This window comes from Cryptotermes secundus, unplaced genomic scaffold (genome assembly GCF_002891405.2).
Source record: "Cryptotermes secundus unplaced genomic scaffold, Csec_1.0 scaffold234, whole genome shotgun sequence".
In the NCBI taxonomy this organism is placed as follows: domain Eukaryota; kingdom Metazoa; phylum Arthropoda; class Insecta; order Blattodea; family Kalotermitidae; genus Cryptotermes; species Cryptotermes secundus.
This window is the reverse complement of record NW_019725843.1, coordinates 1,320,337-1,347,764: the sequence shown is the minus strand read 5'-3', so window position 1 is coordinate 1,347,764 and position 27,428 is coordinate 1,320,337. Positions and strand designations below refer to the sequence as shown.

Below are 27,428 nucleotides of genomic sequence, written 5' to 3'. Positions count from 1 at the left end.
TTGAAGCAAGCTTCTGGTGACAACAGTTTAGGCCAGACACAAACTTACGACTGGTATAAGTGTTTCAAAAATGGCCAAACTTTGACTGATGATGACGATCGTTCGGGACAGTCATCAGCGGGCAAAACACCAGAAAATGTCGCGAAAGTTAGGGATCTGATTCTGCAAGATCGTAGACTGACCATCCAAGACCTCTATAACACCTTGGGACTAACTTATGGCACATGTCAACGAATTTTGTCAGAGGAACTGAACATGAGGAGGATTGCGACGAAGTCTGTGCCACGACTGCTGCAAAATGAACAGAAGCAGCATCGCTTGGAAGTCTGCAGGGAACTTCAGCAACAGCTTCAAGAGGATCCAAACTTTCTTTCGAAGGTTGTCACTGGTGACGAAAGTTGGGTTTATGGCTACGACCCTGAAAGCAAGCAGCAATCGTCGCAGTGGAAGAGCCCTTCACCTCGGCGATAAAAAGCTCGACAAGTCAAGAGGAACATTAAGTCCATGTTGATCTGTTTTTTTGATACTGACGGGATTGTTCATAAGGTGTTCGTCCCTCCTGGTCAGACAGTAAGTAAAGAGTTCTATCGCGATGTTCTAAGGCGTTTGAGGGAGAACATGAGGAGAAAAAGTCCAGAGAAGTGGCACGCGAACGACTGGGTACTCCACCATGACAACGCAGGACCGCATACGGCTTACATTGTGCAGGAATTTTTGGCTAAAAGCAAGATGGCAGTTGTTCCCCACCCACCGTACTCGCCAGACTTAGCTCCATGCGACTTATTTCTCTTCCCCAAGATGAAAATAAAGTTGAAGGGGCGAAGATTTGATACAGCTGAGGAAATTCAAGCGGAAACGCAGACGGTACTACGAGTAAACACCCTAACAAAGAAAGACTTCCAGGATGCATTTGAAAAGTGGCAGAAACGCTGGGATCGGTGTATGCGCTCTCAAGGGGGACTACTATGAAGGTGATGGCGCAGAATAAGATCTAGGTAAGATGTAATAGTCTTTATTAATATATTTCGGGAACTTTTGGATTGCACCATGTATATTTATTAACATGTTTAACATGTAAAATGTAAATATCCTTTACATTACGACAAACGATTTACTGCTGCAGGCAATGACTCTGACAAAAGACAGACCAGTCCTGTGGTCAGAGATGGCGCCCCACAAAAACAAGACTGAAATTGTCAAACAGTAATAAATATCTGGTCATAAACCCCAGACTGGGCTCGACATCAAGACTGACTGACCGTCAGTCGCAATGTGATTTTGAGGTTAGCTGCGAGACAGTCGCCGGCCAGTAAGGGCGTAAATACGGAAGTTGAAGACGCTACGGCGTTGGAAGCCGTTACTGGAGAACGACTGGTGAAGCCACAGAAGACCGAAAAGTCTCAGTGGGTGCTGTAATAAATTAGCGATAGCGCTGTAGTTACTTGTAGTTACGTTCTGTAAGGGTTCAATAAATCCAATTACAAACCCAACTCCCGTCTGTAGTCACTTATATACGTGACAATATGAATGTGCATACAGCTTAATATGCAATTTGAAATAATTAATATTTAATTATGCGCATGTTCAGAGGTCGGTTGCAGTATTAAAAATGGCGACCGTGCTTGATTGTGTACTGCCGAAGAGTAGCGTTCTGTTGCGCGTTTTTTTCTTGTGGGCAAAACTACACAATGCAAAAAATATTCATAAACAAATGTTTCCTGTTGATAGCGGGAAGTGTTTGTCGCGTAAAGAGGTTCACAACAGGGTCGAGATTCTCTCAAGGACGTTCGAAAGTCGCAGATAATGATCGAACAGGTGCGGAAGTGGCTCAGACAACAATCTGTATGCTGAGGGTTTCGACGCACGGGTAAAGCGATGGGACAAGTGTACCACTGCTGGTGGAGGACATGTAGAGAAATAAATTTTCTTTTCCGGGTTCGAATATCACATGTTTTACGTTTCATATGCATTTGTGACCGATTTACTGACTCTCCCTCGTAGTAAACACGGACAGAAGCCATCTCCATCAGCTTCAGTTTTTCTGTCGAATGTAAAGTACGCCAAACAATGTGCCAACAACAGATCCAAATGGACCATTTCAGTGAGATCTGGTAACTTGTTACTTAATTAAACCAATCCATCGACTTGAAAACGGTTCGATTTTCTCTTAGACAACAGGCCAGCAGGCGCCAGAACACTGCCCACTCCACATTACGACAGGAACAAACATCCCTCGTTCAAGCCAGGTTGCAGGTTCTACTATTAAAAGGGGAATATGAAAACAACTCCCAAACCAGACAGGGCGTACTGAACCAATGTACGGAGAACGAAACGTCTGCTAACATATCGAAAATAAAAGAAACATTACAGCAGACACAGATACACCGTAAGTCACATACTTTGAAGTAACTGATTCTTCGACCAATTTTCGGGATTCTACTTTCGACACCTTTAGTGTAGAACCAACAAATAAAATCGGGTGGCCGCCATGTTAGAGACGCTTAAGTTTCAATTTACAAACTGCATCTAGCTACAAATGATAAAACAATTCCGTCCAGTGTGACTGTTGAAGCTTTTACTACTTCACTTCTTAGCACCCTAACATGTTTCGGTCCCTATAGACCAGTGCTTCTAAACCGCCGGGCCGCGGCCCAGTAGTGGGCCCTGCCATCAATTATACTGGACCACGAGAGGCTCTTCTGGAATTTGTCATTTTCATTTTCTAAGTATTTTTCATGAATAAATATTTTATAGTTAGCTTAATGCATGAACTTTAACAAAAGTAAATTTGTTGGGACTGGGCCCTCGTCTTATAAAGAAAGAACTTACTGGGCCACGGTCTCATAAACGTTGAGAACCACTAGTATAGACCATCATCAGAGGGAATATCAATACTTTTAGAAACTACGATTACATTGGGTGTTTTTATTTTTAAAATACATAAATATATAATATTTGTAATATACTTTATACAAAATCCAAATTTCTTACAACTACAGCAACTGTTCTTGATGCATTAAAGTTTTTTTTATTTGTGTTATTTAAGTTAAAATTCTTTAACCGAACAGGTTCGTGTCCTTTGTCCTTTCGTTTTTCTTGACGGGGCCGAACATCTAGCTAACTTCGCCAAAACATGATACATATACACCAGCACACCAAAAGGTTGGTATAGCGAAGAAGTTCTAGAATTGTAGGCCTATTCCAAAAAGACTCATTTCGAATGGAAGCCGAGTCCTAATTTTTTCATGGTTCTCTTCTGTATCTCAAAGTGAATTGCGGAAAAGTGCCTTCAAGACCGCATTCGTTTAAATGCTTTACTGCTCACCATTTCAAGATCACTTCCCTATGTGGTGCATCGTTAAAAACCTAAAATGTCAAAATTATACACAGGGAAGTAACGAGATGAAATCGCGTTTAAATTAACGATGGAAATCGATATAAAAATAAGGTACGACAAGCTACCACAAAAATGATTTCCATAGACAATTCAATTCTTTGTTTCACGAAGAATTTGTTGTTCTCACGACAGCTATGAAGGGGACTATCTTCTGGGATGTAACGTCGTGTAGTCTTGTAGTTCACTGATGTTTTCGATCAATTTACTACTTCCATCTGCAGAGTCGAAAAGTAAACCGAGGAAGCAACTGTTTTGTCTGCTTACCAGGCTTATTCTTCCAGGCGGAAGACAGCAGTACGTTCCTCCGAAACGTCGATAATTACAAACATACTATACGGCATCAAATTCCTGACGGTAATCTTATCATTTCCTCTTTTATTGTGCAAATGCAGAATAAAGCGGTCTAGAGTCATTCGGTTTCAAGTTACAATATTACTTTCCTTTCTTATCCACTGAAAACAGTACTAAAGCAGCTTTATGGAGACATTTTAACACCAGGCATTCCTCTAGTCATTAATGTGTGTGCAGACCGTTATGGATTTAAAAAGTTCTTTGAATATCTCGTAACTGTTCACGGTTTTCTTAAAGAGAGTTCATGCTTATATTGGTCCAGTAGCTGGAATAAGTAACTGGATCCAACCCAATTTGAGATGCACAAACGTTTTCTGTATTTTGAGGTAATACGAAACAAAGGCTGTTCAAAGCTACGCATACAAATTACACATTTTCATTCTGTCTTGCCCTTACGCGTTATCCTCTGTAAATCCCTAGGATCAGTGTGTCGCCCCGTGCTCCACCCCAAACTACTTTTCCCGGAATGTCGAAGTGCGCCCAAATAAGCATCATAAATGTTGCCTGAAACACTCTTGGATTTACTGAATATTTAATAATGATATTACTTTGAAGTTCATGCAGGCCTTCAAAAGGGTTAACGGTCAACTGTTTATCCAACGTCTCGGATAACAGCCGTAGGGCCAGACTTATTAGACGTGCCTATTGATGTGGATATTGGAGATGTTTATAGCAATATTAAATCCTTTCGGCAGTTTACATATTTCTTTAAATTGCTAGAGTACCTAATTAAATTCAGACTTAACCAATGCATCACAGCAGGGATAGCTCAATTGGTATAGCGATGGACTACGAGCTGGATGGCCAAGGAATCGGAGTTCAATTCCCGGAAGGAGCAAGAGATGTTCTTCTTCTCTACTAGGTTCCAGAACGGTTCTACAGCCCATCCAGCCTCATATACAATTGGTACGGGGGGGGGCTTTCCCTGAGGTTAAACTACCAGTGGCGTGAGGCTGACCGACCATCTCCATCTAGCGTCAATGTGGAGCTGCACCTCTATTCTCCATGTCTTCCTCGCATAGTGCTTAATTAATTAGGTACACGGACAAATTGTGTATTGTCCTTATTTGCATCGCACAGTTGTCGCGAATATTCACACATTTCTTCGTCCTTAATAATAAAATGAAACATTTCCCAAATAAACAGAATATTTAATTGCTTATTTTTATTATTTTGCAACCGCTGAAAGGTCATCACTATCCTAGGTACGCATGTATTATTGCAGTCTCACATTTGTGTTGAAGTTTCACGTTATAATTAGTGTCTTCAATTCGTGAACAATAACAATACATGTTTATGAAGGCTTTCCGCTGAATTTTCATCGGGCATTACAATAATTTCAGATGACTGATTCTTGAGTTAACGATGCTGCTACAAATGCAGGGGTTATACAACGTCGAATAAGATGAAAGATGATCATAAAAGTTCGGTAAGACTTTGAAGGAAGGGGTCGTGAAAAATATAAATATATTAACCTGGTATTCGCCTGGAGGGACTGAGAAATATCATGAAAATATTCAAAGAAGAGCCGGTAATCCGGCCATGAATTCCAGCCTGTAACCGTTCATTCTAATTGGTGGACTATTTGTATTAATTATACCTATATCAAGTAAATACCAAGAGATCCGGCAGATAGCCAACTCTTACATGCAGAAGGGACATAGTTCAAGTTTTGCTATGTGCACAGGAAGTAACATCTGGTACTTTCCTGGAATTCTGGCAGTTTCAGCAAAGTCGGAAAGTCTTTGAGAATTTGAGGGCTGACAGCTCGGAACAGCGATAACTTAAAAGTGGGACGGCCGGAGCCTCGTACCTTGATCGTAATGCATCAAGGGGCTGTCAACCTTAGCGTCAGGTCAGCATCTGCCAGAATCACATAGCAAAGCAACAGGATTGGAAATTCAAAATTTAGGAAACCTCCTAGTTTGAAACTTAACCAACGGCAGAAGTGGAGGAGTGGATTTCTCTTGGAGTCTGTGGTTCGTGGACCTCAGGATTCAGAGAGAGTGCATTCCACCTCAAGGAGTCTTCATCCAACTTTCGGCAAAGTCGGACACAAAATTACAACCACGTTCCTTCCGTAAAAGTATTATAAGTAAAGTTCTAAATAAGTGTTACTAATAGATTCATTTGTATTCAGTAGGCTGAAAAAAAAAATGATTACTAAGTGCAACGGTCTAAAGAGGTGTGTGTCATTGTAGTGAAAGATTCTTCCTGCCCTGCCCGAGTCAGACCCGTATAAGACCCGGGATACGAACTCAGCTCTACCAATTACCGAACAGAACCCAGATACTCCCGTCTTTACCTACTCGCGAGACACCTAAGGGTGTACAGTAAGCGAGCTCTCGCCTACCAGCTCCAACAACCACAATTCTCCTCCCTTCCCACGTAACTTCCAGACATCCACGGGAAGAGGGTGGACGGTGATAAGTGGAGCACAACGAAGGATCAAGGAGGACGGTTACAAGCCCGATACTGTTCCATCACAAGTCTACATCAACCTGCTCAATCGAAGATACAAAAGTCGTGACAATCGAATTTAGAAAATCATAATTATCACAGGCCGTGTTTTTAGATATGACCTCTGGATTACAGGGTGGGAAGTGGGGAATTATTAGTAGAGATGCAATGGTTGCAACTGCACTGCGGCAGGAAGGGTGACACACTGTAATTAAAGCCCTGTCATAACAGACAAAGTGTTAACGTGTAGTTATCCCTGCGCTCTAATTAAGCACCACACCATGATAGCATTAAAGAGATGTGGAAAACTGTCGATACCTTGAAAAGAGCCGAGATAGATCAGTCGGCACGAGTCTAGTTAAAAGCAGACAAAAATGTTAAATAACAATACTGAAGACGTTTATTACGCGTTAACATAAAAGGTGAAGTCATCCCTGTACTTAACTGATTAAACACCAAGCCGTAAACACGTATGGTGGAGCTGAGGTACATTTCCACTATTCTTGACCTCGGCACTGGATGGAGTTGAGTGATAATCTTCACGGCACCGCTACCCGTACTTAATGCTAGTGGGGCCGGACTAAGTCCCTTGCACTGCGGCAACTTCTGGCCTATTGTACCAGCCCCAGATGACAGGTGAGGGTGATTGTGGAGCAATTGGTGGAATGAAGATTGGCAGGGGAAACCGAAGTACTCGGAGAAAACCTGCCCCAGCGCCACGTTGTCCACCACAAATCCCACTTGACCAGACCCGCACAGCCCCAAGGAAAAAGTCTCCAGTATCAGCTGTATAGGAGACTGGGTGAGCATCAGAGCCTATCTGAAGTTATGGATAAAAGTATCTTGCCCTTGCCAGGAATCGATCCCCAATTCCTCGGCGGTCCAGCAAGTAGCCTAGTCACTGTACCGACTGAGCCGACACCTTACAATCCTTTACCTCGGTCAGTAGACACGACCACATCCACTGTGCGTTATGTTGAGAATGGCCAGGCATAAGAACACGGTCAGTAGGCTAAGACGTGTCTGGCCCTTCTTATCAGTGGTCAGTCTGGTTTATGCTTAAAGGCTCAGCCCGGCCGCTGTATAGGACTCAACACGCAACACACACTTATTAGGCCCGGACTATGCGGTGCATTGATAGACTGGATGCTATATTTAGCAGCAAAACATCATACCCACGATGCTGGTTGCTTGAAACATCCCACACAAATATCCCCTCTAATTCTCGGAGGAAATCGTGGGATTATCAGTTACAAGCTTTCATTCGGATATGTTATATAGCACAAATCTAACACTGTTTATTTCTATTGGTTCACACAGTAATGTGGCGCTTAAAATTAATTAAACTCAAAAGTTAAACACAGTAATATTCATGTATCATAGTAAGGAGCTCCATAACTTGTACTCTTCTCCAAGTATAATTAGAATGATCAAGTCAAGGAGGAAGAGGTGGGCAGGGCATGTAGCACGAATGGGGGAGAAGAGGCATGTATATACGATATTGGTGGGAAAGCCAGAAGGAATGAGACCACTGGGAAGACCAAGGTGTAGATGGATGGACAATATTAAAATGGATCTTAGAGAGATAGGATGGGATGGTACGGATTTGATTGGTCTGGCTCAGGATAGGGACCAGTGGAGGGCTCTTGTGAACACGGTAATGAACCTTCGGGTTCCATAAAATGCTGGGAAATTCTTGAGTAGGTGCACAACTGGCGTCTTCTCAAGAGGGGCCCAGCTCCGTGAGTGAGTGAGTGAATATTCATGTATCACTATGCGTCAAAAGACCCTGAAGATACCAGCATCACATCATACACAGGAATGATCATTAAGGGGAATGCCAATGCTAATGAGAAACGTCATCAGAATGTGTTTTTGATGATCATAAATTTGTATCATCTCCTTGTCACGCTGTCTTGAACATACAAGTATGAAACTGAGCCTGAACTTATGTTCACTCCTAATTCAAGAATGGTCAGTATGTACAATAATCTGAAATGTTACCCAATGAAAAATGTAGATCCATTAGCATTTTTGCAAGTGACCCACGTGCGACGTGAAACGCTTAATTTCTCATGTGGATCAGGGTTTTATTCTACCGACAATATTAGTGTTAGTTAACATCATTTCAACAAATGATTAAGCTTAATTTAAATGCAATTAATACAAAGAATACCCTTCTATCACATATCATTAATGGAATCATGAACAAAGGTCAAACCTCTTGGATTCTCTCCCAGTTAATTTTTATGATTTTCCATAATCATGTCTAGCCACTTTTACCTCCATCTTTTTAACATTAGATACTCTACACTGTATTCATGAAACAACCAAGAAGTGATCTCAGTCGATACCGACATCTCTAAAAGCTATAACATCCATTAAGTTTGACATGTGCCTGGAATCCATCAGGATTAAAGTACCATCCATCTGGTGATCTCCATGTTAATTTATGAACATTTTTGTGCTTGAACATTGTAATGAAAATAACCATGTTTCTTAAAGTTGCAAAACTTAAGTCCTCTTCCATTATCATTAGTTTCTTCATGGAAACCTTGACTGCCAATTGTAGACTGACATAATACTTCTTCCCTTCCTATTTGTGCATTCACGTCTCCTATTAAAAAAGAAAATTACAGCTACCCCTGTAACAGGCCATGAAGGCCCATAAGGTTGCGAGACGTTGAGGGTCCCACATTAGCTAGACAATCAGCTCAAAGATTGTCAGCCTTACGCGCCAGCTGCGCTTTACTACCCAGGATAATTACTGAATTAATTCCTGGTACTCATTTTTGTTAGAGGCTGAGTCGACCCCAGGGCCATAGCGCAGCTGGAAGGATTAGGTCAACTGAAAAAAATCCCGACCTCATCAGGATTTGAACCAGCGAACTTCCGGCTTGTAGCATAGTGCTTCAACTATGCTACCTGTCTCCTATTACGGTTTTTATGTCACGTCTTGGAAAATTACCACGGCCTTCTGAAACAGTCATAGAAGACATCTTTCTGATATTCTGATTTATCCTCTGTAGGCATATGTACATTTATAATACTACAGTTGAAAAGGTTTCCTTTTATCCTTAACCAGCAATGTCTTAGTGTCCTTCCTTCAAAATGCATTAGTGTCCTGAACTCTTTTACTAACAACAAAGTCAGTTCCCAATTTTGTGATCTTTATCATGGAAGCTATAAAAATTGTATTCTCTTTATTTTCAATGACACCTGTTCCATTCCTCCTTATTCCCTGCAAACAAGTTAGGTGTGTCCTACTTACATATATTTTTTGTTGGTCCAATATGATCTTAAGTGCTCTGGGTCTGACATTCCATGTGCCAATTTTCATATCCCTATTTAGTTTATCAAGTTGTCCTGAATTAAACAATCTGGTTTTTACTTTGTTTGAATTCATAAAAATATTTTTCTTACAGAGCAAAGTCATCAGCCTTGCATCCAACCCCCAACCTTGAGAACTTGGTCTCTGTATTTATGTCCATGAATGACAGGGTGGCCCAGTTAAACCGCCTGGCAGCAAGTTCCCTTTTTCTTGCCTTTCACGAATTGCTGGGCTGCAGTGAAGGTATTCTAACCTACTTCCACATGGGGCATCATCTATCTCAGAGATCACTCATGGGACCATCTTTCTTCACGATACTGCATACTGTTATGCAGCCGACTTTGTCAAGTTCACAATATATTGGGATGAACAGAAACAACCAACATGATATAATTTTTGGTCTCTGAAAACCTCCTACGGGACACCAATTTCAGCCAAACTGTGATGTGCAGCAGAATGTTCATTAAAGTTGTAATGGCAGAGTATGTAACTATATATGAAAGTAACAAGGTCCATCAAGTTTAACAACTTTAGTACGAGAATATAGACTTTACCCTTACATGCTTCAGTCAATACAAAATAGATGCATGTTTCAAAGTTTTACTGTCCTTCAATGTAGTCATCAGCATTGAGTACAACCCATTGCCAGCGATGTGGGAGCCGTAGGATACCTTTAGCCGCGTCTGTTGTGTTGACAGTTTGAATGGAGCGGTCTACTGCCTGAAAAATCTCTGGAACAGTTCTGAAGCGAATGCCAAGAAGTGGTTCCTTCATCTTAGGAATCAAGTTGAAGTCACAAGGGCTGAAGTCTGGGGAGTATGGTGGCTGGTACAGCACTTCCCAGCCACATCGATCGAACAAATCAGTCACAGCTTGTCATTTTTGCATTTCCGTCAAATCATGCGGAACCCATCGTGATGCAATTTTTCTCATGCCCAGGCGTTCCTTCAGAATGTGAAGCACAGTCGTATGTGCTAATCCTGTCTCTCGGGCCAGCTCACGAATCGTATGGCGTCGATCACTCTCCAGTAACGTGGAAAGAGCATACACTTCTTCCTCACTGACACTAGGACGACCTGGCCGACGCACGTCTGCCACATTTTGGCGTCCCTCATTGACGGCTTTTACCCACCTTTGCCACTGTTCTGTAAGGCAATGCAGATTCCCTGCAAGCCTCTTGAAGACCTTGATGACACTGTCATGCTGTACGGCCTCTGGCACATTCAATCTTTATCCAACTCCGTTGTCCCTGTTTCGAAAACATCGTGACGACACTACATTAGACCGCCAGCTAACACGAGGCTCTGTTCTTCTCGTCACTGCGCATGTGCGTGATGAGGGAAGTGAGAGTCCATTTTCTCTGAGGTAAGGCAGGTATGTAACTAACGTGTGTTATAAGTGACATTATTTGGTTCCATTGCATGGCGTCTCTACAGCAGTTTTGCCACTATTAAAGTTCCAACCCTCGTAAAATGTTACAGTAGTCAAAATAAGTTGTTGGGCATGTGGTAGCGTAGTTGGTTGAGGCACTATGCTACAAGCCGGAAGGTCACGGATTCAAGTCCTGATGAGGTCATTGGATCTTTTTCAATTGACCTACTCCTTCCGGCCACACTATGGCCCCAGGGTCTACTCAGCCTCTAACAGAAATGAGTACCAGGAATATTCTTGGGGGTAAAGGCTGGCTGGCGCATAGGGCTGACAACCTTTCCACTATCTATGAGCTGATTGTCTAGAAAATGTGGGAACCTCAACATCTCACAACCCTATGGGCCTCCACAGCCTGTTACAGGAATACTTTTACTTACTTACTTTACTAGTCAAAATAAGTTGTGTATGTTAAAATCATTTAGTTACAGTAAGAAAAAGTAAGTTATAGATCTTGTTGTGTAAGCAGAGGAACATACCAATGGCTTTCCTTTTCTACTATTTCCTATGTAGCATGTCTTACAAATGTTTGTGTTGTTGGCCATGTCTGCCTCTGTGGTGTTATTGTGTGTAATCTGGTGAAGTATGTGGTAGTGTGTGGGCTATGCTGTGGTGGACTTGATGAATCTCACTACTTAATCATGTACGAAGCATTGTAACAGCTCATGATGTCTCTTAGACAGAAATATAAGAAAGACATCCACCATTAAATGACTGAACAGGACATGAATTCCAGCACTTAGACTAAGGCTATCTGGGCCAAATGATCAGTGATCACCCTGAGGCAGGTTTCTATCACAGCTTTCTCGTATGTATATACGTCCTTGAAACCACACCTAGTTACTGTCACTGCTCTGCCAAGATATGTACTCTAATATACACTTAAAGATGTAGACACATAGCATGCCAATGAAAAGAAATTATGCCTTTCATCAGCTCACAAAACGTGATGGCAGTGAAACTGGCCCACTTCTCTCAAAGATGATCCCAGAACTGTCCATAATTCATCTAAGTTATTTCCTATTTCCACCAAGGTCCGACTCACACTAGCAACAAAATTGCTTAACACATATCCCACTGAACAGTATTCAGGAGGTGCTTAGTTTGAATCTCGGTTGGGACACCAGCTGTCATGACTTAAGATTTTTGTACCTTCCGATAGCCTCTCTAGGCAAATACCAAGACAATACCATGATCAGTTTCCTCCAAAACTTTTGCAATTAATTATGCACTTAACATCCTATCATTCTATGTTAAAGTCTGAAATACTGACACCATCACAAAATAAACTACAAAAAAGGCACATTCCACATACTGACCCCATGTAACTTAGTCTGACCTAACCCTCCAATCTCATCTTATAATGTACCCATAGCTCAGGTACTCCTTGCTGAGCAACTAACTTCAAGGAGCTGAACCTTTTTTGAGAAGACATAATCGATAATTAACACACAGGGACACGCAGACTGGAGCTGTGTGCATGGGCACTGGTAATTCCACATTAAGAACATCAGGCAAAACCAAGCCCTGACTAAAGTGGATGATTTGGAATCGAGGAATAATTTTTTAATACATTTCAGAATATAACAAGAAAGCTAATATGACTAAAAATCAACAAAGATGATGAAAGTCATGTCAACAACAAAACTTGAGCTGAAAAACAGCAAAGTGATATCTTATGTAGACAATGATGATACTCTACTGGTAGATTGTGTCTACATGTGGAAACTACAAGAATCAACTGATTTAAAAATATGTATATCGGACTTATCTCATATACTTGGATGTGTATGACTGCATACCACACTGCATATTCTACAACCTTAAAAAAAAAAAGTTAAAGCTATCACTGAAACTGGCCATGGAGGCCCATAGGGTTGTGGGATGTCAAGGCTCCCACAGTTTCTAGACAATAAGCTCACAGATGGCGATGAGGTTGTCAGCCTTACGCGTCGGCTGCTCGATACCCCCAGGAAGATTCCTGGTACTCATTTCTTTTACAGGCCGAGTCAACCCCAGGGCCACAGTGCAGCTGGAAGAAGTGGGTCAATTGGAAAAAATCCACTGACCTCATTGGAATTGAACCCACGACCTTCTGGCTTGTGGCATAGTGCCTCAACCAACTATCCTACTGCAAGCCATCTTCTACAACCTTAAAGCAATTTTATTTGGTCTGCTCATAAGATCCCATTACTGAACCCTACCCCAAGAAAGCTGAAACCAGTCCAAACACTTATCATTGGATCTTCCCACTAAAATTCTGTACAAATTTCTAATCTCTCCCATGCATGTCATCAAAGAGTATATGACAATATTTAATTGAGGTACAACTGTTAAGGTGAATGGACTAAAAATGGTCAGAAGCATCGTCAATTTCTATATAACTCTATGTAACATAATGTGTTTGTGGGGGGGGACCCCTTTCATCACCCCTTCAAAAAGTAGTACATATTAAATATTATCCTTTCTCTAATATGGAAAACAAAACTTTGAGAGGAAAATGAATTGTATGTCAAAATGATACCGAGACATGTGTTTAACATCTGTATACTGAGTCCACTGAAACTGGTTCTTACTGATTTGGAATCATATCTACGACCCACGTTGCATACATAACTTTCTTGTCTCTTCATATTCATAATGAACAACATACACAATCTTCTGCAACAATTTATTTAATCAATGAAGTAATCAATTTCTTCCCTAAACAGTTGATACCATTCTAAAACTTTCCTCTTTTCATACAACTCAAATGTTCATCATGTTCACAAATTCCTACCCAGGGTAACATAAGTTCAGGGGCAAAGTACAAGTAATGACACTGATACAAAAAATGGTATACCAAAGTTGACATGCTAAATGTTCTGTGGGTCACCAATGATGTCTGGGTCAAATCAATCATGTCAGATATGGACTGCATGTGTTACTCAACACCCTTATTTAAAAACGAGTACTAATACTGTCATCATGTTAAAATGTGACATGAATGACTTGCGTTTAATGTTACACATATTTTGAGTTCTACTCAGTCCCATTAACTTCATAAGAAGATGATTACTTTTCTCTGCAGAATCGTGCACTTACAAGCTTTTTTTTTTTTGACTAAGGTTCTCACAGCGGTTGTTATGAAGAATACTTTCATCGGTCTACACGGCGTTATATCACACAAGATAGTACTCTTCTGGTCTAAATCATCAGATCTATGTTCACAATCGCGCCTTTCCTTTTGAACCAGGTGAATAAAACTCATGCCACTTTGGCGATGTTATTAGAACCTAACCTCTATAATCCTTCATTACCTCAATCCATGCGAACTCCCAATTTCGTTTAAGCACCGCATAGCAGCCGTACAAAACAATGCCAACGTAATTACAGTGAAACAATATACTTTCTGCAAGCATTTTTTTACCCTGTACTTGTCAGAGCTCACTGGCAAAACCAGTGACGCTTTTCAACATCCGTCATAGGGCCTTAACCACTTTGAAACGCTATCACCAAACGTCATTCGGAATGGCAGACATCCAGAAGGACAGCTTACACCTAGTATTTCATGAAACACGTATTATAATTTCAAAATATTACCTCTCCACTTTCGGCTGCCGGTGAGTTCTCTGTGATTTCATAGATGATGGGTGGTAATCCAGCTGTTCCAAGTAGAGAGAATCCTAAACCACAAGTCTCACTTCGCTTTAAAACAACCTTCACTTCTTCCACCATGTTGAACTTACTGGCGCATTGCTTTGATGATACACAGATTGTACATCCAACTCTTTTGAAAGGTTTGAAAGCATAGCCTTCCACTGATAATGTAACAAATTTTCAACAGATGTCGATAAAATGTACATAAGTTGGCCGTTAGGTAGCGTTTTGAGCCGGCCGTTGGAAACGTAGGAATGATCAACTTTGAACGACTTTGTGTATCACATCATAGCACTTCCTAATCAATAGAAATCATCAGTACAATTACCGGGTTTTTCGACAGTATTCACCGTTCTGGTTTTTACTTAGTTATCATCATCAGAACAGCTACTAGGCAAATGCAAAATTACGAGTCATTCCTGCTCCATGCGGTGATTTATTCGTACAACTATTGGTGGACCTGATCAGTTCGGTACCAAAAATACAATCTGTAACATTTAAATAATTTGTATTCAAATATTTGGAAGATAGTATATTCACTTTAAGCTTCAAATATCTATTATTTTATTTTATCAATTTTTTATTATTTATTTGTGAATTGTTTTTTATTGGACATGGTCCGAATCCCGTAGTGAAGGATCAAGATGGAGCCGATCTCACAAGTTGTTAAAGTTACTCTTCCTAATTATTTGTCAGGTTTACCTATTCCTGATTCATTTAGTGGTTGGTTTAAACTCGGAGGTACGTGAAACTAGTTTATTTACTTGAATTTGTGTTCCAGTATATTTTGAACACAGTAAGCATGTTCATTCCTCTTGAGCAAGCGTATACAGCATGTGCAACATTTTATGTATTTACTAGAACTGGCCTTAAATTCAACAATTAAAACTGTATCTCTTTAAATACATATATACGTCTCATTTTCAGTTCGAGACTGGGTGTCTCTTGTTCCTTTTGGAGCTGCTGTAGCGGGAATAACGTACATGTCCTATATAGCGTTTTGTCCAAAAGCGAAAGGATTCTATTCAAAGGTAAAAAAATAAGGAACGTGTATACATTTCTTATGGAATAGTATGCCTTAGTTAAAGCTGTTTTCCGCAAGCCTTCGTTTCTTGATTTAATTTTCATTTGTAAATTCTTGAATGGGGATTTGTGTATTAGAAAAGTTAGTGCACATCAACATAAAATGATATGGAATGTATCCATATGAGCCACGGTGACAAGCGTAGTTAACGACATTCTTTCCTTGGAATGTATCAACTGTTAACAGTACCGGTAAATAATTGGTGAATTTTGTTGCACCTAAGTAAAATACTAAAGTAATAAAAATTATTGATTTTGTAGTCTCATACTTTAGCACTAATGTAATGCAGTAAAGGTTAAAATGTAATTTTCGGCAAATTTAAGACCACGAATGTCATATTTGCCCTTGTTACCATATTCTGAATCTGCCAGATAACATTTATGTCGAATCTAGATATGACAAATGGTTAATCAGTAACAATGCTGTTTTAGAAGACCATATAAATAAAGTAAGTGATCACCTCTGTCTTCCTGCACATCATCATGTCAAGGACTGCAACCTTATGTACCTATCTGTGACATTTAGAATTTATTATAACTTATTCCAGCTCTTTATTTTTGGCAGAAAGTATTCTTAACACCCATTGTGAATTCAGTGGGAAGCCTACCATTTATTGTAAAATCGTTTCGTACTATTAACTTATTCTGTTTCTCCATACATTCCTTTCCAGACCAACATGATATCAAGTGATACACCAAGACATGTTTAACCGCTTTCCCATGAATAGCACACAAGTAGTCCATCATAAACCACGTCCTTCATACAGTATACTACAATTCACATATCCGCATCAAAATGTTATCAGTACTTACAGAACGGACACAGCCCATTAAAACAAAAGATTGTTCGTCATTTGTGACCTACTGTGTAAAGTATGTTCATGCAGAATGTTGACATTTAACAATTCATTGGCATGGTAACCGAAAATTGTGTAGTAATAGTGAATCTCATGCAATCAAAACTTTTGTATGCAGAAGGATTGTATGTAATATTTGAGGTTTTCACAGCGGTGACTGAAGAATGCTGTCTTCTGGGATGTGGCGCTATGTAGACATTGTGTTAACCGACGTTTCTCCAAAACATCAGTTTACACAATATCTACACAGTGTCACATCCCAGAAGGTGGAATTTTTTCAAGGATTATATGCTTTGATAATTCCAATTGACTGTGAGCTTTTACTGTCACTGTATAATGTCTGTGGTGTGGAAGCTATGGACAGGAATGAATATTTCTCCAAAGATGCTTTAACTGGTTATCATAACAGATTGTGAAGGGTGTATATGAATTTACAGTAGAACAGAAACAAGAAAAATAAATGTATTACATTCCATAGATCCTTCATAGTATTAAACGAAGCAAAAAACTGGGTGTGATGCATTTCCATTAGGATTTCGCTTGCTAGTTACATTAATTCAGATCAACTTTAACTAAAGTTAAAGCACCATCTCTTCATCACAGCAACAAATTATACAACGTACTGGACCTAGGCAATCCAGTTTTTAAAAGAACCACTTAATTTTATCCTGATTTTAAAAGCATCAGTTGGATGGAAAAGTAGGGCGGCTTATATTTTAGCAAATACAGTAGTTATATAAATACAAACCACTCCGTCCGATGTGACCTATAAGTTTTTACTACATTAAAACTTATCTCCCTTACATGTTTCGGTCCTTATGGGCCATCTTCAGAGGGAACATCATTACAAACTGGAAAATACCATCACAATAGGTGTTTTCATTTAAAATACATACACTTATATCCTATAATGCACAGTACGCTTAAAGTCGAACGTTTCACAATCACAGCAGCTTCCTGGTGTTGTAAAGGTTTTAAAAGTTTCTAGATGTTATTTAAAAAAAACTTTATTGTCAATAGTTAAAATTTTTTAAACCATGTAGGTTCGTGTCCGTACTCCTATCGTCCTTCTTGTATGGGGCAGATTTTGTGCTGCCTGTCTATCTTGACGAGGAGGTTCTTGATGTCGTCCAGGGTTTGTTTGTGGCTTGCTGTGTTGTTTTCAGTGTATTTATAATTGTTAGTGTGACAGACCAGAATGAAACAAAAAAAAACAATAGTTATAGTTATTAACTCACATATTGTAAAAGGTAAAGGTATCCCTGTAATAGGCTGTGGAGGCCCATAGGGTTGTGAGATGTTGAGGCTTCCACATTTTGTCTGGACAGTCGTCTTACAGATGGCGGTGAGGTTATCAGCCCTACGTGTCAGCCACCCTTTACCCCAAGAAATATTCCTGGTACTTATTTCTGTTAGAGGCTGAGTCAACCGCAGGGTCATAGTGTGGCTGGAAGGATTAGGTAAATTGAAAAATCCACCTCATTGGGATTTGATCCCACCACCTTCCGGCTTGTCGCATAGTGCCTCATAATTACTGTGAGGTGAAATCTGTAATGGCAATACTTTTTAAATGTAGAGGGTGTATGTAAAAAGTATATTTAACTTTCTTTACAGAAACCTTCTAAGTCACTAATAAACCTAGATATTCAGAAGGAGGATGCAAAGGTAGTTCACAGTTTTGATGTTGAAGACATTGGAGAAAAGGCTGCCTTTTGTCGTTGTTGGAGAAGCAAAAAGGTATAAAACATCGTTATTTTGTATGCATCTTTAACACTTGTATAAATATGCCATTAACTGCCAGCGCCTCTGCTGCTGGCATGCCTCCCAGCCCGGTCATTTTTCACAGTACACTGGCAGATTGCAGTATATCACTGTAAATAAGTGAATAAACAAGCTGCATACATCTGTGCACCATCTGGTGACAGAGGAAGGAACTGTATGCTCAAAGTGTATTCTGAAAGAGAAATATTTTCTCTTGTCATGGCATGTAACTATCCAGCCTTGGTTGGGTATGGTAATATGAAGAAAACACCAGTAAATGACCATCAACTAAGGGAATGAAATAATTGAGATATCATGCCGTGAGATTTTATCCTGACAATGGTATTCTTTCAACTGCGTCTGTGGTCTAGTGGTCAGAGTTCCTGACTACAGATCCAGAGGTCCCAGGTTCGATTACTGGCACTACCAGATTTTCTGAGAAGTAGTGGGTCTGGAACAGGGTCTGCTCAGCCTCATGAGGATAATTGAGCAGCTACTTGAATGGAAAAGTAGCGGCTCCGGTCTAGAAAACCGAAATTAATGGCTGTGGGGATCCGTTACGCTGACCACGTGACACCCTCTATGCGCTAAAGTTGGCACTAACTTCACCAACAAGCAGCGGTTGCTCGATCAGTATAGTTCGTTTGTGGACTAAAGCCACGGACTTTTTATGGTATTCTTTAAATCCTTAATTTAAAAGAAAATTGACTGCATGCTATGAGAACTTCCGTGGTGTAAGCAAGTCTAGCATATTATTAATATGTGTTATGTTTTTTAATGCAAACTTTGTAAGGTATTTTTTTTAAATAGAAAATAATAGCATGATGACTAAGCCTAATACTATCCAAAAGTGCAGCAGCATAGATGCCTTCACTTGCATCTGTCCTAAACCATTTGAATCCAGATCACATCTGTACAAACCGAGTTTCCAAAAATGAATTTTAGATCTGTCCTATGTATATTTTACCTGTTCATGAGGTGTTCTAGCCATCATTTTGTTTGTATTTATCATTTCTATATTATCCTACAGTCCAAAACTTCATTAGTTATTTACTATAACATCATAAGAGAAGAAAAGTAATGAAAACATGCATTTCATAATTTTCTCTATTCACATTAAATAAATTCTATTCAATTTCCTAGTGTTCCCATTATTTTGTCCGCACCAAACATTGAAATAGTTCAGTGCAGTGTTGATTGCATGGCCTTGAAGTGCATACCAGATGTTTCAGTCATGGTTAAACAAATTGATAACATGATTAGCATGAGTTTGCGGTGAGTTTGTATAATACTAGTTCATGTATTTTCAAGGTACTTTCCATATAAAGAAATATATGTAATTGTTACAATATTTGTTTTCCAGTTCCCATATTGTGATGGTGCTCATGGTGCACACAATAAAGAAACTGGTGATAATATAGGACCAGTCTGTATTCAACGCAAAAAGAACTAGAGAAGATAAAAGATGCTTACTGCCAAGTTTGATTATTAACATGCTGTGGTTATGGTTTACACGTCATAGTTCCGTCTGTTTTAGATTACAAAGGTGATAGTAAAAGCCCGTTAGTTTTGATTTGTATTCAGGTAGAAGAGAACTCTTTGAATCAGGTGCCTGGAAATGAGAAAACTTGTATTATTTGTTGTCCCTTTAAATATGAAGGCTGCTTGGGTGTAAATGCAGTTGCACTGAAAACACTACAGCACTTTCCTTAAATTATCTTAAACCACAATTGAAATATTTCACATGAAAGTTCAGTCTATTCTCTAAACATCAGTGTGTCATACTTGATGTCATGTTTTGACAGAAATGCTATACTGGTTGATTAACAAGTGTCAGTCTCTTTAGCTGTGGAAGTCCGAATGCAAGGAAAGTACTCCACACACTACCTAGTTATGTGGCGCAGAGAGAGTTAAATATATATCATAGCTCATCTTCAGTATTTGTAGTGTGGTTCTTGTCTTTAAGAGTCATGTGACAGATATGGTACTGTCTTTCATGTGTCCCTCTCCCCCATTTTGTCTTAATTTTCCTTTAGAATAGAATTTGTAATAGTGCTTAAGACAGGTGGGTGATTGTAGTTTATGGATTGTTAAAAAGAATATACATTTATATAGATGAAAAGTGATGTAACACACTGTACAGGGTTATTCATAAGTCCTTGAAACATTTTAAAAATTCATAACAAATAAACTATGCATCGGATCATGGTAATTCTTACACAGATAGAGAATGAATCTCTTCAAGTTTTTTAAAAGCCACCATTGCCTGCTAATCTCAGGGATCTTCACAACCGTATCACCGCTGCTGTGGCTCTGGTCAACCGTGATACGCTGACACGGGTGTGGGATGAAATGGATTATCGCATAGATGTCTGCCGTATCAGCAAAGGTGGACACATCGAGCATCTGTGAACTATGTAAAGAAAACTTGGTGATTTTATCTCTATTTTAGTGTAATAAAATTTGGTATCCCTTTCGTAGTTTATTTATTGTTAAATATTCAAAATGTTTCACAGACTTATGAATAACCCTGTACAATACTTATAAATTTTGTATACCATTCTGTAATTGTATTTTCATTGATTGATTTTAATCCTATTGGAGTGTGGTATCATGAATCACCATATGATTATAATTATGTAAGCATATAAGGTAAAGTTGTCCCTGTGCTTAACTAATTAAGCGCTGTGCCATGAAGGTGTATAATAATCATAACTAACTTCAGATCATTTGTACTTTTAAATTACTTTCTCTGGGCGTATCCATTGTAGTAAAGCGACAGAAATATGAACATTCACCACTCATACTAAAGGTCTGCCTTCATGGAAATGATGCTTAAGCACAAAGGTGTTCTCACGTTTACTTTACTTTATCTTGGTTATGGTCATTACCCTGTGATTTAAATAGGGAAAGAGGTGCAACAAATCACTGGAATGTGTAATTTTGTTATACTGTGTTACAGAAATAAAAATAAAATCTTATTGAGATATAATTATATTGCACTTAACCCATTTCCATGGCCATGCCATAGCTCAGATCATTTCTTGGATTTGTGGTTGACAGAGTGACAAGGGGCAGGTTTTTCTGTGTGAACTTTGGTTCATTCCTGCCAGCCATGATTCCACCAATGCTGTATACTCCTCTGTCATCTCTGACTGGTACTGTAAGTCAGTCTCACCCAATTCCAACTAAGTAGCTATCATTACCATATTCATTGTCCTTCCATTCATATGGAGCAGGCTGGTGGATTGAATCTGTAACAGGTTACTCATTGTCTGGCTAAGGCTTGTCACATTTTTCCATGATCTGTTAAGATGATGGCCACAGCAGCATCCTCCCAATCATCATAAACATTTTCCCATCTGACTCATGTCTATATAACTTGAGGTTGAAGTAGCATTATTAAGTAACACAATAATTCATTCTCATTGAATGAAATTAAATAGCCAATTTAATTTCATATTGTCTATGAAGTGGGTGTAAACATGGCTGAGAAGTGGGCGCAGCAAGTAAAAAGCTCAATTTTCAGTGTACAGCGACGTCCGATTCTAATGATATTGTATAGTTTCTCAGACTTCAAGTTAAATGATATAACAATATTGTGTTCATAAAAAAATTAATTTTAATTCGTCAGAGTAATTTGTAGCTTATTTTTCTGGATGGTATTTATACAAGATGATTAAAAATCAGCCTTTAAGTCTTATGCATAGTTAAATGAAAGTTTTTCTTCATCCATGAAATTCCAGAACACCTTGGATGAAGATTTCCGTCCATGAGGGTGGTTGAAGGTTGAGTTGAACATGTCTTTTTAACCAAGAGACTATATATGCATGAACCACCAAACTGTCACTCCTTTCCAAGATATTTTCCCTTGACATAACATAGTTTTTGCATCATCCTTGCAAGTTACAGATGTCATCAGAATAGAAGGTATTCTTCACTGTGTAGCCAGTGCAGGACATTTTGCTGAATTTGTCATCAGTTTGAAATTTCTGCCCTGTTAAGTGCACCTTCATTGGCACAAACAAATGAAAATCACTGGCATTGAAGTCAGGGCTGTGAGGAGGGTGGTTCATGATTTTCTAGCCCATTGTTGTCAGAGTTTCCTCTGTCAAATTCCTATATGTGGATGAGCATCATCATGCAGCAGGATGATCTTTGAGAGTTTCCCAGCTCTTCCACTAAATAATTTCATGCACATCATTATGAAGCAAATTATTATAATACTATGGATTAATTGTTATGCCATATGGAAGAAAATAAATATGAATGGCTCCTGTTGAATCCCAGAACACACTTCCCATGAACTTGCTGGCAGTTAGCTGTGTCTTGAATTTGTGGCTTTCAGAGAACTTATTGTTGCCAGTCATAGACACTTGCCCATGATAGGATCTCTTCCCCATACATAACCTACAAAGAATTTCTACTGGTTTCACTTTATCTGTGAGTTAGAGACCACATTAATGATAGGGGGATCCAGATAGGATAAATGTCCAAACTGGGTTGGCTGATTGGATTGGCTAATCATGCCATATGGACCAATCCTTGTATATCCTAAATAGATGCAGTTTCTAAATGTATTGTCTGGTTTTCAGATTACTGGACAATGGCCAAAGTCCAAAAACCTAATAATTCTGTCAACCAAATAGTTTGCTTATACAATGATTCACATGTGTCTGACAAATACCTGGTGTAAGAGGCCATTGCTGGATGTGCAGTTTGTGGTCTTCTTCAGTCTTTCCAGGCAGTTGGCTGTAGTGGGAGAGAATCGTCTTGTAGGAATCACAATCCATGACCTTTTGCTCCCTAGTTCATACAGTGGTGCTCCAAATTGACTGTTGAAAGATCCTGTAATCCTATAGTTGCTATAAATGTGATAATTAGTTTGACCATCATCACAAGTTTTTTCAAACATCTTGGAAACAGGATGTTTCCATCATCACAAGTTTTTCAAATACAGTGTTTTAGAAACTGGATCTCTTTCCATCTCCAGGTGTGCAGGAGGAAACGTTTCTACTTTGTTGAGTCAATCAGAAAGAGCTAGTCATAATTGCCATGCCTAGAGCACTTGAATAGGAATCATTTTCCCCTTGTGCATGATGATAGAAACAGATTCAGTTTTTAAATGTCTTTGATAAAACTCAAGACAATTGACAATGTCCAAAGTGGTAATCATGTTCATTGTTAACACACCATCAGTAGAAACATTTACTTATACTTAACTGGCTTCAATGCTTATCAGTTGTACAGACTGATGATTTTTAAGAAGAAAGAAATGTTTTCAAGATTGACCTAAATGGCTGATCTGTTGCATACACAGCATAAATATGTGAAGTCATAAGAACAACAAATGATGAATGTACCAACTAACTGTAATATGTTTTTGCTTGTTTGATTTTAATTCTTATATAATGAATTTTACCAATACAGTTTCATTAAATTCCTTCAAGTGCTAGTTCAAAAAGGTTCTGGGTTGATAACCTGGCAGGAAATCATCAGTGACTGTACATATATGCAATACACAACTGAAATTGGTGACTGAACTGTCATCTGAGACCATAACCCATTATAAGAATGAGAGCATTAATAAACAGAAGAACTATGCGCAAACATTAACTGCTTTACCATTCTTTAATCTTACTTTCTTATACTTCAGTGCATACAACATGAATCTGTTTGTCTTTTACCAAAATTTATTAGAGTAACCAGCTTATCTCTTTACTGCAGTTAATTTTAGAATCTCATCTATTGGTCTGTTGGCTTAAAGGTCTTGAATATATTCTCTCCATACATGGTAACTTATTTTTGTTCATCTTCAATCAGTATAAATCATCTTACATGAATTAAATATTATTTACAAGAGTTGAAGAACTTAATGCAAAGAAACATTATATCTCTGAGTTATTTATTGAATACTTTGGTAGAACTTCAGGCACAGGTGAAAGTTTTGTGCCATTTGTATAATTTATCATAATTTTCTTTCTTAGTAAAGTATACCCTCAACAGTGTTACGTAGCAGTGCTTAAATATCTGGGGAAAATAGGCTGCAGAATTCACATACATACTTAGCAATTACCGTAGTCAACACCTGGTTACTCATAAATATATCTGTTCAGTAAAACTGTGTGCTGACTACACACCTGCAATCCTAACCCTATCCCTTTTTTGATCGATTTACTGGGTGCAACTTGAACTGTTTCAGGTATTGAGATAGAGGTGGTATGCATGAATGTGGCAGTAAACTCGGGAACTGGAAATATGGGTGGGTGAATGTCGATTCTCAGGGAACTCAGCAATTAATTATCGAAGAACTTATTAATATAGTGCACTATTAATTAAACTAAACTGTGCTATGGTCAGCCAGCCACATACCTTCAAGGAGCAGGCACCAAACGCCACCAAACCATTCGGAGCTGTGTCTTTTCAGTGGCTTCAGCGGAGATGTTGCCTGTCAATCTGATGCTACAAAAAATTTGCTCCAACCCCTCATGTGGTTCATATTATGTTTTAAGGTGTCAGCTTGGAAGCCTTCTCCAGGAAACTAATGCTGTGACATTACTGTCAAACATTTGACTAGCTCTCCCCAGCGAACTCAAGAAAATTCCTGAAGAAACATGTATATAACTGTATAATACTGCAGTACACTGTTGCAATATCTCATGTCATTCGTGATTAACATAAACGCAAATTTAAATTTTGATCAATTAAACATTAGTATCAATTAACAGCTTCCATCTAATTTCAAGATAGCACAAAATATTGCCATCAGTAATAGGAAGTAACTTCATTCCAGTACCAAAGAAAATAAATACAATTCTTTTCCATCAGCTTTATAGAACACCGTTTCAGCACACACTACTAGAAATAGTTTTCCTTTACACATTTAATAGAAATTTCCTCAGGCACAAGTAATATTTATATCAGGAACATGTGTTTTTTTTAGTTAGCATCACACAATTTGTAACACACATGTAACTTCACATTGTTACAAGTAAGCAACCTTCAATTCCATGCCATTACTAATTAAAACAAGTGCCGTCTCAAAGTTGCAGGACATACTCTATATTTTAATGTTACATACAGGCATATATACGAGTATAACCAAACCTTGTTTCCATGCACTTGTTAGATTTTGGCTGATATAGTAATGCTTCCAACTTTTATTCAGGAGGTGCCTGGATCAAGTCTTAACCCATACACAGACAGTCCTGAGGCTTTCATTGTTTTCCTCAGTCCCTCCAGGCAAATTCCATGATTTTACCATGTATTAGACTATGACCGCTTCCTTCCACATCATTTCAAATTTATTATTCACTGTAATCCTATCATGCGACACTATACAGTCTGGGATATTGAGAGCGTTGTTAAATAAACTACAAAAGAAAGACACTGTGTCATTACAAATTTCATTATGATAAATTTTAACCTATGTCTTGTCCTCCCATATATGCCTAGGTCTTCCAAATGCAGTTTCCTTCACTTCCTGATTACAATTTTATATGCATTCCACACATATCAAATTCTTTGTTATTTGATCATTAATAATGTTTGGCAAAAGGCACACATTATAAAGCTTCTAATTAAGCAATTTCTCCAATCTCCTATTCCTTCCTCTCTCTTATATTCTCCTCCACATCCTGTTCTCAGAAATCCTTATCCTATCATATTATACTGAAGTAAATATTTTGACATTATGTACAATAATACAGGCATACTATGTATTATAAATGTGAATCATATGTTTGGACTGTATCTTTTCATTTAGTTCCATAATATATTTTAATGCTATATATACTGTTACAGTTTTATTAATTGAAAATTTTGTTAGGATATGATAACTTTTTCCACTTAAAAGTCAGTAATAAGATTACTAAAAATTAAACCACCGACAATAACAAATAGCCATTTATTTATAAATTACATCTTCAGATACATGTTCCATGGAGCATTGTGTCTGCAGGCTTCTGAAGTATACTGGCTGTCTTTATATTCTTATTATTTACTGAGTGCTGGTATTGCTGGTTCTCTTAGGTACTTTCTGTGGATGTAATTTAAATGCTAAAAATATTTTTGTCTTTTGTTTCTATTATAACTTAATTACATGTAAATAAGTACCTGGTGCTGCTTTTAACTATTTGGAGCTTTACGTGGTTGACCAGTTTTGTTGCTTCAACATCTAGTCATCCTATGTAAGGTTTTCTTTAATTTCTGATATCATGTATACTCCTGATTCTTTACCAAAATAAGAATATCGATGGAAGGAAGGGCTCAGGTAATGAACTAGGATGATGGAGCCACATAGCTAGTGGTAATGTGGTTGTGACTCAATACAGCTGAAGTCTTCTCTCTACTTTTTATATAAACTGGTCACTTAAAAGTTTTATTAGTAAAAGAAAAGTAAAGCTATCCCTGTAACAGGCCATGGAGACCCATATGGTTGTGAGACATCAAGGCTCCCACATTTTCTAGACAGTCATCTCAGATGGTGGTGAGGTTGTCAGCCTTACGCACCAACCATTCCTTACTCCCAGGAAGATTCCTGTTACTCATTTCTGTTAGAGGCTTCTAATTACAAGTTTGTTGTTTTAAATCAAAACAAAAAAATCGCAATGTACCATATTATTAAGTGCTCTGACATCTGAGAAATCATACAAGGCAATTAAATAGTGTAAGAAACTTTAGATAGCTGGCATTAATACTAGAGCCATGGTGCACCTAATGTGCTTTCAGAGAACATAGTTAACAAGAGAATACAAACACAATGGTTCTCTTCCTGCAGCAGCAGTGCCTTATGACCAAGTCAGCAAACTTAAGCCCCTGAGATGTGACATGCCTCATGGCTTGGTATTTACAAATATATATGAAACAGGAGATGGTTTATATCTGTACATGTGTGTATGTTAGGCCTTTCTCCCACTGTAGTACTTGTCATGTGTGGTGCGCATGCACACACACAGTGATCATCTGAGAATCTCCTGAAAATCATTCAGGAAGTCAGATGCATGCAGCTCAGTAATGTGCAGCAAGCCCTCAGACAATGACATTTTAAATAACAGGAGATGGTTTATGGCCTGATATGTATGTGTGTTATCTATGCACATTTATTATGTCATTCTCACAC

General features: G+C 38.7%; 2 protein-coding genes across 3 annotated transcripts in view; one reads left to right on the top strand and one right to left on the bottom strand.

The window, feature by feature from the left end:
* The window catches only part of LOC111863643, a 132,780-nt gene extending 117,708 nt beyond the window's left edge, over positions 1-15,072 (bottom strand). For both annotated transcript variants that reach the window (XM_023850139.1, XM_023850140.1), the window contains exon 1: positions 14,550-15,072. In XM_023850139.1, the coding sequence (XP_023705907.1) occupies positions 14,550-14,684 (135 nt within the window). In that variant the 5' untranslated portion in view covers positions 14,685-15,072. The remainder of the gene's footprint in view (positions 1-14,549) is intronic.
* Positions 15,073-15,238: 166 nt separating this feature from the next.
* Positions 15,239-25,864, top strand: LOC111863644 (CDGSH iron-sulfur domain-containing protein 2 homolog). Its single transcript, XM_023850141.2, has 4 exons — positions 15,239-15,347; positions 15,534-15,637; positions 18,161-18,283; positions 19,671-25,864. The coding sequence occupies exons 1-4, from the start codon at positions 15,251-15,253 to the stop codon at positions 19,758-19,760; spliced, it is 414 nt and encodes a 137-aa protein (XP_023705909.1). The 5' UTR covers positions 15,239-15,250; the 3' UTR covers positions 19,761-25,864.
* The last annotated feature ends 1,564 nt before the right edge of the window (positions 25,865-27,428 follow it).